This window comes from Embiotoca jacksoni, unplaced genomic scaffold (genome assembly GCF_022577435.1).
Source record: "Embiotoca jacksoni isolate LCO1_2020_lvr unplaced genomic scaffold, fEmbJac1.0.p SCAF_12, whole genome shotgun sequence".
Taxonomy (NCBI): domain Eukaryota; kingdom Metazoa; phylum Chordata; class Actinopteri; family Embiotocidae; genus Embiotoca; species Embiotoca jacksoni.
The window spans coordinates 16,872,601-16,888,545 of record NW_027185252.1 but is presented as its reverse complement, the minus strand read 5'-3'; the positions used below and the strand labels follow the sequence as shown (position 1 = coordinate 16,888,545).

General features: G+C 42.8%; 1 protein-coding gene across 8 annotated transcripts in view; it reads left to right on the top strand.

Annotated features, from left to right (window-relative positions):
* The first annotated feature begins 611 nt into the window (after positions 1 to 611).
* Positions 612 to 15,945, top strand: part of LOC138195598 (sorbin and SH3 domain-containing protein 1) — a 42,588-nt gene continuing 27,254 nt past the window's right edge. For 5 of the 8 annotated variants that reach the window (XM_069145176.1, XM_069145179.1, XM_069145178.1 and 2 more), the window contains exons 1-10: positions 612 to 706; positions 10,292 to 10,328; positions 10,540 to 10,626; positions 10,993 to 11,109; positions 11,863 to 11,969; positions 12,097 to 12,238; positions 12,465 to 12,494; positions 13,160 to 13,302; positions 14,227 to 14,287; positions 14,428 to 14,502. In XM_069145176.1, coding sequence (XP_069001277.1) covers positions 10,593 to 10,626; positions 10,993 to 11,109; positions 11,863 to 11,969; positions 12,097 to 12,238; positions 12,465 to 12,494; positions 13,160 to 13,302; positions 14,227 to 14,287; positions 14,428 to 14,502 — 709 coding nt within the window. In that variant the 5' untranslated portion in view covers positions 612 to 706; positions 10,292 to 10,328; positions 10,540 to 10,592. The remainder of the gene's footprint in view (positions 707 to 10,291; positions 10,329 to 10,539; positions 10,627 to 10,992; positions 11,110 to 11,862; positions 11,970 to 12,096; positions 12,239 to 12,464; positions 12,495 to 13,159; positions 13,303 to 14,226; positions 14,288 to 14,427; positions 14,503 to 15,945) is intronic. The other 3 variants (XM_069145180.1, XM_069145173.1, XM_069145175.1) reach the window with 3 other exon arrangements.

The following is a 15,945-nucleotide window of genomic DNA, read 5'->3' as shown; positions in this document are numbered from 1 at the left end:
TGATTTGTCATGGCCATTATTTATCATGTTGCTTATCAATTTTTTGTAAATAATTGGTCGAAGACTGTTGGGCATTGCTCTCTATGGAGCATGTTAATGTGTTTCAGCTCATTGTTTTGGTGTAATGATGAGACTGAATTGAGCTATATTGTTTCCCAGCATCAAATCGTGTGTAGGCTGATAATACAGCTGTGCTACCTGCCAAACACCAAACAACAGACCAAGTCAGCAACTAGCTGTTAAACATAGTGTGTATTTAACGTCCAAGGATCTTCATGTTTTTCTCAAAGGTTGGTGGCAACGAAAAAGGGCTAAAGGTAAGTAAATTATTGGACTTATCTTATTCATGTAGACAAACAGGACGTCTCTAGCTCAATCTTTTAACATGCCTTTGTTGTGTTTACAGCTTGTCCGACTGCAACCGTGGCTACAAACTACTATAAGGCAGATTGTTGAATATTTGAATGAACCTTAAACTCAGACCTTTACTTCAGTTCGGATTGCGGTGACGGAGCCCAGGCTTTTATTGTGAAGGGACCGGCTCCAGGCGCTCGGTCGCGGTGTTTGTGCCGCGGTGTTGACGCAGCTGAAGCCGGTGAGTGTGAAGCGCTGACAGGACGCTGGTGGAGAGCAGCTGCCGTCGCACAGAGCTCAGTGAAGTGTGTCTGCAGCAGAGAGCACAACGCTGGATCACCACCACACAGAGGTGAGTGTCCCCGCTGCGGTTCCTCAACATCTTTATTTACATTTCCTTCCTTTTTTTATTTATAGCGACTTTTTTTTTTTTCTTCTTCTTTTTTTTTTTTTTTCTTTTTTTAACCTACAAGGCACGTTGAGAGCTGACTTTTTATTTATTTATTTTTTTTTATCATTTGATGCAAAACCAGCGTCACGTAAATTCTTATTAATCTCAGCCCTGTACTGTGAGTTAAGCAGGCCTTATTAAATATGAGTGCGTCTGTGAGTCAGTGGATGTTGATTTTGCATCTCAGAGAGCAGATGGGCGCTCTGGCTTTGGGACAGCTGCTGCAGTAGAGAAGGATCCATACAGTGGAAATGCGACCCGCCATGGGTGCCGCACTCTGAAGCTGAATGCCCAGGAGGAATCCTCAATGAATTAATCTGGGAATTAAAAGCTTCCGGACACCACATCCTGCTGAATACCACTAATAGTATCATTTAAAAAGTCTGCTTCGTCCTCTCCAGTGCGGTTTGTTTCTTCAAATCGGCAGCCAGCGGTGCAGCTTTACTATTAGCGGTTGTCATTGTGAGTCATAGGGAGCAGACTACAAGCTACTCCACATGCATACTGTGCCATCAGGACCGTGCACTTGATGGACTGCATATTATGCGGCATGAAGGTGTTTATTGACCAGTGGTTCACTGTCATATTCACAACAGTGTCGTCAGGCTAGACTGTTGCCTTTGTCATGTTTGATTAGGTGATTATGAAGGTAAGCAGGCATGGAGGGAATGGAGTAAATGTCCATGAGGTGCATCAGCAGCTGTTTCACACAATTAAAGCATATTCTTAAGTAGTCATACAAGAGGTGGTATTATATTTTGGAGGAATGTCTTAACTACGTTTCTTATGTTCCACTTTTATTCTACTGACATCTGTGACAAACTGAGCAGATGTGTTGTGTAACTAGACAGTAGTTGAAGTTGACACAGTGGCCTGAATGTTAAACTATATGTTCTAGTCTGACCAACAGGTCAGCCTGAAGACTCACAATGAACATGTGACACTGACAACTGCTTCACAGCACGAGAGTGGACTTGCATAGACAATAAAAACTACCTCCTGTCCACATATGACGCATACATAGAGTCAGCTGTGATGCTAAAATGCAACCAAGTGAGAGTTTATTTTAGTCCAGCAAACATGCAGCCTGAACCCTTAAGTGTTCAGTGTACTTCAGTTTATGGATGAAATTCAATCTCAGTAGAAAGAGAAAATAATTCGTCATCCATCCTCTTTGAAAATTAGCTGCTGTTACGTCAGCGGGTTGTGTGAAACTCCACAGATGTGTGTCTCTCCCTGTGTTTTCATTCATAATTTTTCTCCAAGGGATTTGCGTAACATGATGCTCACCTAGCGTGATAAAATATTAACCCTATTGCACAAATAATTCATCAAACTGCTTCAAGGATGGAGGGAAGCACTCCGGCGGACTTTCTCAGAACCATCAAGTTCAGTGTTTTGCTGGACAACTGGAACATTTCAGAATATCACAGTCTGTTCTGCTTGTCTTATCACGTGGTCGTACTGGATTGGGTGAACAGAGATATGCTGTATTTAGACAATGGACACGGAACAGGACATCCATCAGCGTCCCACATGCCAAAGAGTACAGACTAGTTCAGCAGTGAATGAAACACTTGTGGTGAACTAGTCAGTAGAGGAGCTGTGGATGTTTACACAGAGATTTTGATGGGTTTACGTGTACATGTAACAGAAACATGAGTCATGTGTTTGGTGGCCAGCAGCTCAGCCGTGAGCCGTTTGTTCAGTCTGTCAGAGAGCAGCTGAACGTCTGAACTTTTGCACGCATTGTTGTGCAATTATGTCAAACATAAGCTTGTGAAGTAACATTTTTGTTGATTTTGAAAGGATTCAACACGTCTGCATCCACATGTACAATTGTACTATTTATCTTCGACAGTAGTTCATTTATTTAGCATGAACTAACCTCAGTGCAGACTGTAGGGGACTGATTTTCAATTTCCTCTCAAATTTTCAGAGGCAGTGATATCTTCAGGTGTTTTAATATGTGTCAATGGGGTTTCAGGGTGCAGAGTGCAGAGTAAGGATGGGACCTGTTGGTGCAAACCCAGCACTGTGGTTAATATTTTATGAAGCTTGTTTGGAGTCACATTACACAGCTCTCCTAGATTTGAGAGGAAACATGAATCTCAAAACTGAATTTCAAAGATTTGCCAAAAGCAGCTGGATCGCACAGCCATGTTTTTACAACATGATCTCCAAGTGGTTTGGCAATCTGACAGACAATATTAGAACATATGAGTTGGTCACAAGCGGTTTTAAAGGGTTATTTTTCTCACTGGATAGAATTGGCTTGCTTTGCCAAACACGTGTGTCATTCACCTGTTGCTTTGACACATATTTAACCTTTGTGGTGTAGGCTTAATATGACCAACACTTCAGAATGCATGTTGTCCTTAATTTACTAATGTAGTACAACATTTTACAGGACAACAGCAAAATAATTGAATGATATTCTTCTCTTCGTTAAGGCCTATTTCCTAAAATCGCCATTATTTATGAGCCTGAGTTTCTGGCCGCCGACTGCTCAGTGTCGCTGGATATTGGCACAAAGCTTTGTGTTGACAGTATTTGAAGAGAGCTGCTTTGTCTTTACTGTGGATAACAAACGGCTTTGGATCAGGCTGGATGCTTCAGCCAGACACCAGGTTTCTGTTTTCACTCCTTGTTAATGTTACAACAGGTTGCTTGGCAACCTCCTCCCCCCCTCCCTTGTCTGCTCTCACCGCCTCCTGCCATTGGCTGAAGTGGACGGTGAAGTGACATGTTATGCTTTGGCTTTTCAAGGTCCGCGAGACAAAGAAGGCCCCCCCCCCCCCCCCCCCCCGATCATGGACGCATGTAAACAAGGCAGTGAAAAGACAATTTACGCTTTGGTGATGGATTTGAGCAGCACCCGCCTCCACCACCACCACCACCACCAGCGCCACACCTCCATCTCTCTCCTCCTGTTTATGTCAACTGATGGAAAACAAGAGCATCACGGCTGTCTCTGCTAGATATTTTCAGAAGAATCTGCATATGTCCTGACTCATCAGCACACAGACCAAACCAGACTTATCAACTGACACTGATGCATTGCAGCTGGATAAATCACTCACCCCAAAATGTAATAAACAGTAATGAAAATCTGATATGTGCGCTGCCACCTGTGAAGCCGGGCTGTTATTGATGGAGCTGCCTGTTGTGTTTGTTTCTGGGTGTGACGCGGCGAGTCAGCCTGCGCCCGCATTCCTGAAATAGATGGATGATGGGGACCCGCTGGAATCCTGCTGCCCGCTCATTTCACACGAGGATACCTTTATAGCACTTAAAATTGCTGGATTATCACATCGCTGTTTATATTCACGTTTAGCCGCCATATCCTATGACTCAATTATCAAGTAGTCCTGTCACATAGGTGCTCAGAGAGTTATATTGGGGAGCACACTCAGAGCTTCCAGTCCCGTCGGAGTCAAAACATCCAGCGGAGATGAGGAAACGCTTTCAGCACTCTCTCAGACAATGATTTGAATTGTCATCGCAGCTCACCTAATGTGCAGCTGTAGTTATGTAGTTATGACATTTAATAAACATCATATGTGTCTTTTATTCTTTTCCCCTAATTAAATACCACAATATGATCTCAAGGATTTTGCCCCTATTTTTTCCCAATTATATCACTTTTCCGGTTTTAAACTTTTCACTCAGCGCCTACAAAAGTAAACTCTCCAAAAGTCCCCTAAAGAGACACCGCAGAGCTAGTTAAATATTCAGTCCAGTGTTTATCTTCCCTGCGAGGCCTGCGATCCAAAGCTTTCTCACTCTTGGAGTGCAGCCTGCAGCCCTTGCTGTGAAGATGTATCACCCGGGGTAAACTGTCAGCTCGCTGACATTCTTATTACGCCGGCTCTAAAAGCCTAGCAGGCATGTCAGAAGCAGCCTGGCTCTCTAACACAGCACCTGTAACTGCAGTCCTCCTCGGGACCTTCGCACATCCAAGTCAAGTGCTCCCTGTCTCGAGGATCTGGCCACGGTTACGTCCAATAGCTGTCTGTGCTTCTCGTGGACACGCTGGCAGGCTGAGCACTCAGGGACGCATCTTTCGTTGACAAGTGTCAGTCGTATTTTTGTTTTTCCGTCAGAAAAGGACCTTTTATCTAAAAGTCAGGAAACTCAAACCTCAAAATATGCCATTGAGTGATAGCACAGGATAAACTCATTTAGTCTCTGTGTTGCTGTGATATTTCATTAGTTGAGGTTCAAAGAATCCAAAGGCATAGAAGCAGCGTTCATATAGACTCATTTTAAGCTCCATCCATTATCAACATGAATGTGTAATCCCGCTCTGAGGCCTGTGATGACTGTAGTGTGTAAGTTACATGCATTTCCTTTTATGCTGCAGTTGTTTGAAATGAACTTCAAATAGCTTGGCTGGAGGAATGTGTAGAATCCCAGGCTGCTGTCCAGTGTGGAAGCTGTTTATGGAAGAGAGTCGGGAGGGAGGACGGGTTGGTGGAGGGACTCTCCTCAATTAGGGGGATAAGCTGCTGCTCCGGAGCGGCCCTTTCGAGCCATGTTTGGAGCTGTTTGGTGGGATCCATGTGCAGCGCTGGGTAGCTTCTCCCATCTCTGCCGTTTGTTGACAAAGCAGAAGTCAAGCGGTGTTACGTAACAGGCCTTTCTCTCTGTCCATAGCACAGCTGAGCGTGTGACGAGAGCTCTTTTGTATTAACATAGCTCACATTTAAGGCGGCCTCTGACTGTTTAACAGAGGCCCCCTGCGTGAAACCCATCATAGTTCAACTCGGTACCACTCACCGTTTGTTTAGTTTTCAGAAGGGACAGAAAGAGGAAATCAGGAGGCTGATTCAGATACAGTGAATGTTGCTGTCAATAGAAACAAAATACTGTAAGTTTGTGTAATTTCTTGAAATAAAAACAGATAAAACACGTTATATTTTTGTGTTGAAACTAATGTTTCACAAAAACAGGATTTCTTAAAGTCAGTAGTGTAATGACATTTGTTGAAGTAACGGAGTGCACCCGTGATACGTGCACAGCAGGGCACACATGGGCGCATACAGGGGTTTTAAATGTTGTGTCTGAGGGGACGTTACCGGCCGTGCTTCATGGGCAGAGCCTCCACACCAGCCGAGCTAACTTAAGATCTCCCACTATGCTCTTCTAGACCTCCCAAATTTTATCGGACCAAATGGATCAAATTCTGATTGTGAAACGAATCATTTTGCGGGGGTTGTAATGCCTTTCATTTAATTTATCCCCCTTTTATCCTCTGTTTATCCACCGTTTTACAGCTGCAACAGCAGCAACGGGGTAGGCTACGATGGAACCTGTGACATAAGCATGTACCGACCACGTTTGTCAGGGTAATTACTAACAGGAGGGAGAGGCAAAAGTTTTTCACTGCGAGTTTCACATTAAGGAATAGTTTGACTTTTTGGGAAACATTTATTCAAGATGAGGACATAAATACACAGTAACAGCTGCGATGAGGCCAGAGTCTGGTTAGCTTAGTTTAACATAAACTGGAAACAGGAGGCACTTGGCCCTGAACATCTATCAACATCGTTAAAGCTTGTTTGATAAAGTTTGTAAAAATGTGTTTTATTCATACACAAACCAAAGCTAGGGTAGCTGTTTCTCCCTGCTTCCAATTGCTATGCTAAGCTACACTAATCGACACCTGACTTCAACGAGTTGACACACAGACATGATCGTCTTCAGGGTTTCTATAATTGAGCCGATCTCAGGAATACTAGTTTGACCCATTTTATCAGGCAAGCATGGTAAAACATTTTAAATCAAGATTTTCAGTTTTTCTGTCATTTATGACTTTGTAAATTAAATATTGTTTAAATTGATGGTTGTACAAAATTGAAAATTAACTTTTTTTTACAGTGAACATAGAATTCAGGTTTAGAAATTGTTGATCATGAAAGTAAGTATTAGTTGCTTCCTTAATTATATCTGCGTGTTTCTGCTACTTTACATGTCTTTAGATTTTGGTATCATAAATCTAATCCCACATTAACATACTGCAGTTAAGATGACTGAGGTATTAAGGACCTTTTGGATAGTTGAGTCATCCAGTAGCGAATTGCAGGCGTCCTGCAGAGGTCTGTCTGTCTCTCATCTGCTGGCCCTGCGTGAGCACGTCGAGGGGGAGGCGGATTTTTATATGCTGGTCTGCACAGTTGTTGAGTGGGTGCCACATTCCCAGGTGGCATGTGGTGACAAGTTCATCTGGACACACCTGTTGTCAGAAACAAACAGACCCCCTACATAGCACGGGGTCAAGGTCAATGTTGGGATCGTCCCACCCAGCTGAGACCCTCAAAACCCAGTCAGAAGGCTCAGGGGGCTTCAGAGGGACCTGATGTGCGGGGAGTACGGACTGTCTGTGCACATCAACAAGTAGGTAATACATCTCTCCTGAACTGCAGTGATCCTCTCAGATGGTCGCTGCCTTTTGGGAGTTGTTTGTTTTGGAAAGGTATTTTAGTTTCACCGCAGAGGATTCAGTTAGAGATTTATGTAACTGTGTGTATGTTCATGTGAGTGCGTCACGTAGTGGAGAGATGCAAATGGGATGAATCATCTGGCCTTTGTTGGCTTTCCACTGAAGTCTGACCTGAGACTGTTTCACTGACTGTGATTTCCCTAATTTAATTTCAGTGTATGAATAACACCCACTCTCTTCTCAGCTCTGTGAATTTATTTGTATTTTATGTCTCATTTCACCTTTTTATCAGAAAACTACAGCAATAACACTTTAAATCAAGTCTCCAAGAAAAACAGGTGAAAAATAAGCTTTTTTTAGAGCTTAAAAAATTTAACATGGTATCTTTTGAACCTTTGAACCTCTTCATTTATCTGCTGTTCTTTGAACAAATCCAACAGATAGTGAGTTAAATTTGTCTCTGCTGGCTTTTGCCTCACAGAGAGGCCAAACTGACCCCAAATAAAGGCATGTCTCTTTACGGCTTCCTAGATTATAAGAAGTGATGCTGCGTTTAGGTAAATTTACGAGTGTTTTCCTGATACAGTGTCCTCTTTTTTTCCTTTTTGCCTTGGCCCAACCAACGCTGGGCATCTTACAGTGGCAGCCCTGCTCTCCTTCATTCTCACACAGGCTGGATGGTTGGTGTTCTTTTCATTGCTCTGTTGTCACTTCCTAAAAAGGCCAGGATCTAAAAGATCTCAGCTCTCGTGTGTTTATACAGCAAGCTGAACGCTGCAAGCTGTCATCTTCCTCTGTATCTATCATGTGCGAGAGGTTCGCATACTCTCACGATGCTCTTCCTGCTGTATATTCACCATCTCGGGGTTCATCTGAGGATACAGCGGAAGCAGCGTTGAGGGCTTTGAGCACTCCTCAAAGGAATGTCTGCTAATGGTTTTGGAAATGAGATCATGGATGCATTGCCTCTCTGGGATGCAGGGGGTCAGGAAGCAAGTTGATTTTATTAAGGAGAGTGGAAATAAATACAGAGTCTGTGATGCTCGGGGACAGTGCAGCTCCAAGACGGGAAGATGTTTTAAAAGGTTTTTGCTTGGTGTCCCTTTGGGACTTGTTTGGAATCACTCCCATTTTCCCTCATCCATTTAGGCCTATTTGTGGAGGTTTCCAGCTGGAACATCAGTCCCCAGCCTGTTCTGCAGGTTGGCTTATTTACTGTTGTGTGTAAACACACGCAGTCCTACACAAGCTCAGACTGGAAAGATGCAACTTAAAAGGCAGCTTTAAACGAATATCATAGAATAAATTCTACACAGATTTTTCAGTTTTTTAGTCAAATCCACAAATGAAAACAACGTGTTTGTTTGTATGCACGAGGGACAGCTTGAGCGCCTTTGTGAGTGTGTTTGCGTCTTGACTTAATTAGCCTTTTTCTTGGCGTTTTAAATGGGGACGTCTCCTAAATCAGTCGTGCTGGCTGAGCACAATGGGAAGCCCAGCAGAGCGATGGGAAGGCTTTCACAGCTACTTTTCTGGTGGCCCTGGTGTTGCTTCTGCATGCTCCACTGATGCAGCTCAGATTAACATATGTTTGTTCTCGCACGCACCCTCCCTCCCATCCTGTCCTTAAAGGGGAACACAGATCAAATGTTGAATTCATATCGTCGGTCAGAGGTAGGCCAAACTTCCTCGATGAATTCAATGTAGTAAAGCCTTGAAAAACAAGGCTTGTCAGAAGGAAAGGGTCAAATTTAGGGCACCTTTAAAACTTTGAGTTTTAGCTGATAATGAAGTGACTGTTATATTGAAATACAATATTATCCACAAAAAAATCTCTTTCCTAATTAATTTCACATGTAGCAGTTGTTGTCATCTTAGATTAGATTGTTGGCTTTCTATTCATAGATATCACGGATGAATACAACTTTAGTAATTGTGATTCTGGACTGTAAGGATGCAATTAACAGATTATTCAGGCATCTGATTGATGCCACTGTGGGCTCCTTTTAGTATCAGTGAGTTTTTGTATCTTACTTATCAGGACTGGATGGAAGAAATCATCGTTATAGATATCAGATTTTGTTATATCTATCAATAAAGGTTTACTTTTTAATATATAACAGTGCCATTGATTTCCAACATTGAGTAAATGTGGGATCTTGTGTGTTCCAGACTGGATTTAAAGAGATGACTTGAACTTCACCACCTTCCAGTCTGGCTGTGTTGTATCTCATTTCAGTGTGTAACCCAACCACAGAAGTACTACCACAATTTCATTAGCTGTATGTGGTCCCCAATTACAGCTATACATTGCAGTGACTCCATTATTACTACAGTAGAAGCTGCAGCCAAGCCAGCTCTTCTGAGGAATCTGGTAACATTGCTTCAGTGCTTACAGTCCTCCATTATGAAATAGACTTTATGCTGCAAAGCACCAGCCTGCTCACCGAACCCTGATCCAATATTAGAGTCCATTTGAAGGGAAGTTTCTTGAGGCTGTTAGGGAGCAGAAGCTATAGAGATATTATATACCAGTAGATGTACTGTATCTGGAGGTGGTGCCACTACTCTGCTGCTACGTTTGTCACACTAAATACATGACAATTCAAAGTCAACAGGAAGGTGACAAGACTGAGTGCAGTTTGCATATTCTACCTCTGCCTGTGTGGATGTTCTCCATGTGATCCGGTTTCCTCCTGCAGATCCAAAAACATGCAGGTTAATTTAATTGACAACTCTAAATTGCTTGTGGATGTGAGCAGTTGTTTGTTCAATGGAAGCCCGATGGTGACCTCTGGAGGGTTCGAAGGTTTAAAATCTCTGTTAAAGTTCTCCAGAAAGAATACAGTAAACTCTGTCTATTTTTTGCTGCCTTTATTTCTGCAGTACAAAGAAGAGACATCAATAGCGATCTATTTGTGGCATGTTGTTATTTTTTTCTACATTGTCATAGTCTTTGTGTAGCTGCCTTCTAGGACTTTATGATATATCACACCAATCCACACTCTGCTCCTGCTGACTTCACTGTGTTTCTCCTCCAGGGCTCTCCAGCAGAGGGCAGCAGAAGACCAACTCCCAGTAAGTCAGCTCTACATCATCAAACAATGTCTTACATACCAAACTAAAACTAAATCTTTGTTGTGTATTAATGCAGTGTAAACAGTACAATCTATTTGCTGTAAGAAATAGGTGATGATGAAGCACAACAAGACATGCATAAAATGGGATGGACTATGCCTTAACTAATAGACACAAATGTCTTGTTATCTGTGTGTTGTTTGTGTTGAAGTCCCATCCGGTCCTCGAGCAGTCTGCGCCGTCAGGATCACACCTTTGAAAACCATGAAAGGCTCTCCTGACCTAATTCCTGCAGCAGGTGATGTTTCCCTCCGCCTCATCAATATTTCAGTCCTTACAACTCACAGAGAAAACGTAGAAGGAGGCTTTTAAAGGCATTACTATAACCACCTGCGTTGGGAAATTAATAAAACAAGACAAGCCTCTGCTGCTCTACTTTCACCTCTGACGGTGTGACGATGGTAATTAGTTTTAGTAGGATATTAATTTGAAGGCCTGGTTTTGACTTTACGGTTCTATTTCGGTCATTTGGGGCATGAGGTGGCAATAACTTCCCTGCAGCTCTGAGGCAGAAGTACACTCTGAGGATGTAGCACTCAGAAATAAGACTGAAATGCCTTGAAGAGAGAAGTGAAAGTGAGAGTTTCCTCTTGTGTGGTTTCAGATTTGGACCCGAGCAGAGTGTGCAAAGGGAAAGGAGTTGTGACTCTGAGGGCGACCCTCGTCCACATCGATGATGAGGGCTGCATCAGCGAAGAGCCAAACGTCATTACAGCGCCAAGTAAGTCGGAGCGAATGCCTCAGCTGCTTTGTAACAACCCCCAACATGATGAAAAAACATTTGCAGGACGGTAATAATTGCATGGCAGTGTGAAAAAAAGGAGCCGTCTGTGTAGAATGTGGACAGAGGATGTAAACGTTGCTTTAATTTAAAAGTCATTTCATCATGTTCTTTAGTTGTAAAAAAATTCCCCACATCAGAAGTCTGTTTTGATGTCAGGATTATGTAACTCCTCACGTTTTGAAGTGGATGCTCCGAGCACACTCACTGCCGGGATAAAGGGCGATCGCTCATATTTTTCATGCGAGTCAAAGAGCTCTGTTGTCGCAGCCTCCCCACGCTGCACTGTGGAGCACCGACTGTGGGCTTGTTTGTTACGTAGAGCCCAATGGAGCCGGACTGGAGGCCGGCCAGGGCTATTGGGGGACATGCTTTAATTGTTGTCAAGCCTGAATATAAAGGCCATCGGAACAAACAGTCTTTGCAGCTCACTGAATAGACGCTTTGTTCTCATGACAAAGTTCAGAGATTGTGGGAGAATCTTTTTTTTCTCCTTTCTTGGCGATATGAACTGCTCTGTGTATGAAAACCACCAAGAAAAGCATCCACACCCTGCGGAGGGAAATGAAGATTTATTTGATCTGCAATTATCTGTTATGGTTTGCTGTTTTAAGCTCTTCTCAGTATCATCCTCAGTGCTTTTGTACTTGCCGCATCGGCTGCCAAACTGAGAGAGTTCTGGACTGTTTTTAGGTGGCTGGACAGGCCAGATTAATGGAGACAGCTCGAAAGCAGGACTGGCTGAGGGAGGCAGCAGCATCACAGCTGATTTACCTCCTGTAAACAACACTCGGTGCCAGGTACGTTTCCACCACACTGAACACAACAGCTTTGTTGGGCTCTGCAGTAATGAGAGCTGTGTGATCTCTGTATTTTGTTTGTTTCTCGACTCTTTGACCTTTACAGCGTAATTTCTGTCACTTTTAGACCAATTTACCCGAAAGCTTGAAAGAAAACCAAGTTCCATCCTCCACTGAGATCCAGCACTGTATCTCTCCGACCTCCAGCTTCGTGTACCCCTGCACGAGCACAGTGAACCCCACCATCGTCCTGCTGCAGCACAACAGAGGTGAGCGCACCTACCGGGTCCGTAACCCAGGGGATGACAGGTGTCGAGAAAACCTTTCAATCTCCTGTGGGACATTTTATTAACCAAACTTCAAGTCTTGACAGTGTCTGTGATCCATTAGCCTTGTCTGTCTCTGTGCCACATATTAAAAGTGCTTTCACACTTTCGCATCACTGCTTAGTCACATTTCACTGTCATGTCCCTGTCTGTCTTTCTCTCACAACAGAGCAGAAAAAGCATCTGTCTCATTTGGAAGGTATGCATCGTCTTGGTGACGTCTGACAGAAATTTTTAATTTATTTTTCAGTTCTTAGACTGCTAGCAGAAATCACAGTTTTATTACAGGCAATATTTTTTTTGTTTTTCATCTGAGCCATCTGTCTCCTTCTTGCTGCCATGACCGACTAAATGTGTTTTAATACAAGCGTCACGAAGTGAATGAGTCAAGTTTTATGCGTCACTGTGTCAACAGTACTGGGAACAGTATTTTTTTTAGAACAACAATGTACCAGGCTATATAGCTGCATCTCAGATATTTAATTTTATTCCTGTTTATTTTCACATTTCATGCCATTTTATCAAACCTGGGACAAACAATATTTAATTTTAGGTTTTTGTTCCCTGGTAGAAAATGGTAAACAGACAGCAGTATTAATGTGCTTTTCTGCGATGACATGTAGAATAATTGCTTTGAAAAAAGTCTGTTCTGTTTATTTCCCACATGTATTTATTGCATAAAGCCCACATTATCTGTGTAGCTTGATTAAATACATATCTGTTGCCCGACCTTGAACTTTCTCTAAAAGTGATCTGTCATGTCACTAGAAATGTGCTGTTAACTTTGAAGTTTGTTCGGCTTACAGTTGATGTTGTTGTTTTATTTTGGTTTTTTTTTAATTCTTTTTTTGTTGCTCTTTACAGACCCAACCCCAGAAAGGGACAAAAGCCCTGATCCAGGGAGAGACTCAGTCAGTCCGGTCCCTGATATGGACGGGAAGAGGCTGCGGCTATCACTGCACTCCCCTGTCCTCGGCCCTCTCAACAAGCCCATTGTGCCTGTACGGGTGAGCAACAAAACCGACCCGTCGAATGAAGACTAATCTGCTCACTGCAAATGTTTCATGTTTCTGTGCCTCCGCAGCGAAGACAGACGTAGACGGAGGCATTATGTCTGTCTGTCCGCCCCATTGTTGTGAATGCGATATTCCTGGGACATCTTGAAATAATTTTTCCAATATGACACAAACGTTCGCTTGGATGAACTGATTCGATTTTGGGGGTCAGAGGTCACCGTGACCTCATGTCTAATTCTCGTGAACGTGATATCTCAAGATTGTCTTGAGGGAACGTCTTCAATCTTGACGTTCACATTCATTTGGACTCAAGGATGTACTGATTAGATGGTCAAAGATCAAACGTCAAGGTCATTGTGACCTCTCACAAAACACATTTGTGGCCATGACGGCGTTTACAGAATGACAAAACGATGGCATTTTATGTGCAAAATGTCAAAGGTCATCTTCACTCTTCTACCTTCAGTAGCTTTTTGGTAACAACATCCATATTTGTGGTGTGGTCTGCTGTCATGGCAACAACTTTGTGTTCTATCATAACTATATTGGCCAAATTCCTTCAAAGTCTTCTCTATGTATATAATATAAATCTGGACAGACTGGATGTAAATTGCAACGTGACTGGTTGGCAAAGGCATCCGACCACCAGGCTGCGACTGCCAATGTGAAATGCTGAAAAATTGTATTCATCTCAACATTTGCCCCTTAATATTCTGCAATGACAAATGGAACTTGTTAATTAATCCAAATTAATTAATATTAATGTTATTCCGTACACTTGTGTCTTATGGGTCTAATTGTCCTACCAAACCCACCCAGTCGAACATCAGCAGGACTGCTGCACTCCTGCTTAAAAAGTAGGAACATTCTCACTTAACCCGTCATTAATTGATCATTTTCACATTTTAATTTCAGAACACTGAAAAGTCCAAAGACTGGTATAAGACAATGTTCAAACAGATACACAGAATACCTGGTAAGTGATGCATTTGGTTGTTTCTGTGTTTGATCAGTTTTTGCCCGTTGTGTTTCTCTGTTTCTGTCCAACACCTGTATGTGTGTGTTTTTCTATGTGTCTCTGTGTCCTGTCCTCTGTCTCTCCATCACTGTGCTCAGAGCCTATTGAGGAAAACCCTTACCGCCCCACCTACATTTTCCCTGAGAACTATGACATTCACATGAAATCAAAAGGTATCTGATGGTAGTAACTCCACTCTTTACTAATCTGCAGCCATCTTGAGTCCTCTCAAATACTTTTGCTGCGTTTAATCTGAGGTAACGTGCCACATGGCAAGTACAAAACCACACACCTTGAAGACGCACAAAGTATTTGAGAGGCTTTAACCTAATATTTTCCAACATTTGCTCCATACCATAAATAGAGCCTCTATCGCCATAAGTTTTGAATACACTGCAAGTTTCGTGCAGATTTCCTGATCAAACTCAAGACAAGTTATAGACAAGTTTCTGTTTGGATTCAACAAGGCTTTTACACTGAAGACATGTTGGCTCGTCACAGTAGGAAAAGAGCAGGTGTAAATAATACAATGCCTCATGGCTGGAATCCTTTTAGCTGCGTTGAAATGGGGTCGTATTTACCGTGTGCACGACAAGAGTCCATATGAACGGCCCCGTTGTGGGATTCACGACGTCGGAAGTCAAAATTTTCTATAAGCCTTGAGTTTGCAGACATTTATGGAAAATGGAGCAATGGCAATGGAGGTTCATTTTTCTTTGGATGTTCGCTAGTATATTGTAATTTCAGTCTTGTAGAATCTGTTTTCATAACTTAGATGATAGCCTACAACAGAGGAAAATATTGATCTTCCCAATGGCCTCATCTTTTCCCTCTGTGCCTTATCATTTCCTGCATTATGTTATTCCCCTGTTAGCTTGCTGAATTGTTTGCCTATGTGGCTTCTAGACGGCGTCCACGTTGCTGTTACCTAGCAACAGTGTTTTTACAACTTAATCATTTGAAGGCAGCATTAGTTAAGAATCCAGTAACTGCGTCATTGACATGATTCACACTTTTCCCGCTGTGACAAGTTAAAATGTCTGTTGAGAAAAAGACCACTGCTCTGAGTGTTACAAATACACAATCTGGGATCAGAAGAAGAGGCTGTCCCCACTTCTGAAACTCAACATATTGAGTAAGTTTGTCCCTTGACGAGCCAAAACATGATGACCCACTCCTGCCTAATAGACTCTTGGTCCCCCACGTGCCACCGAAACAGCTCCAACCCTCCGAGGAATGGACTCTGCTCTGTGGTTTCTGGCACCAAGACATGAGCAGCAGATCCTTTAAGTCCTGTAAGTTGAGAGTTGGAGCTGCTACAGATCACTTGTTCTAGCACATCCCTCGACACCCTGTTGCTGGGTCACAGTTTGTTCTTCTTCGGCCTACTGATACTCACCACTGCTGATTAGGAGCATCTCGCAAGCTGTGGCTTTTTCAGAGAAATGCTGTGACGCTGGTCGTCTGGCCACAAAGTTTTATCCCTGGATGAAGCTGCTCAGGTCTTTACACCTCCACATCTTTACTTCATCCATCAGGTTGACTATAAGAACTGACTGTTCCCTCACAGTCTAATTTATATATAGATCTTGAAACCTGCGAGATAATCAACTTAA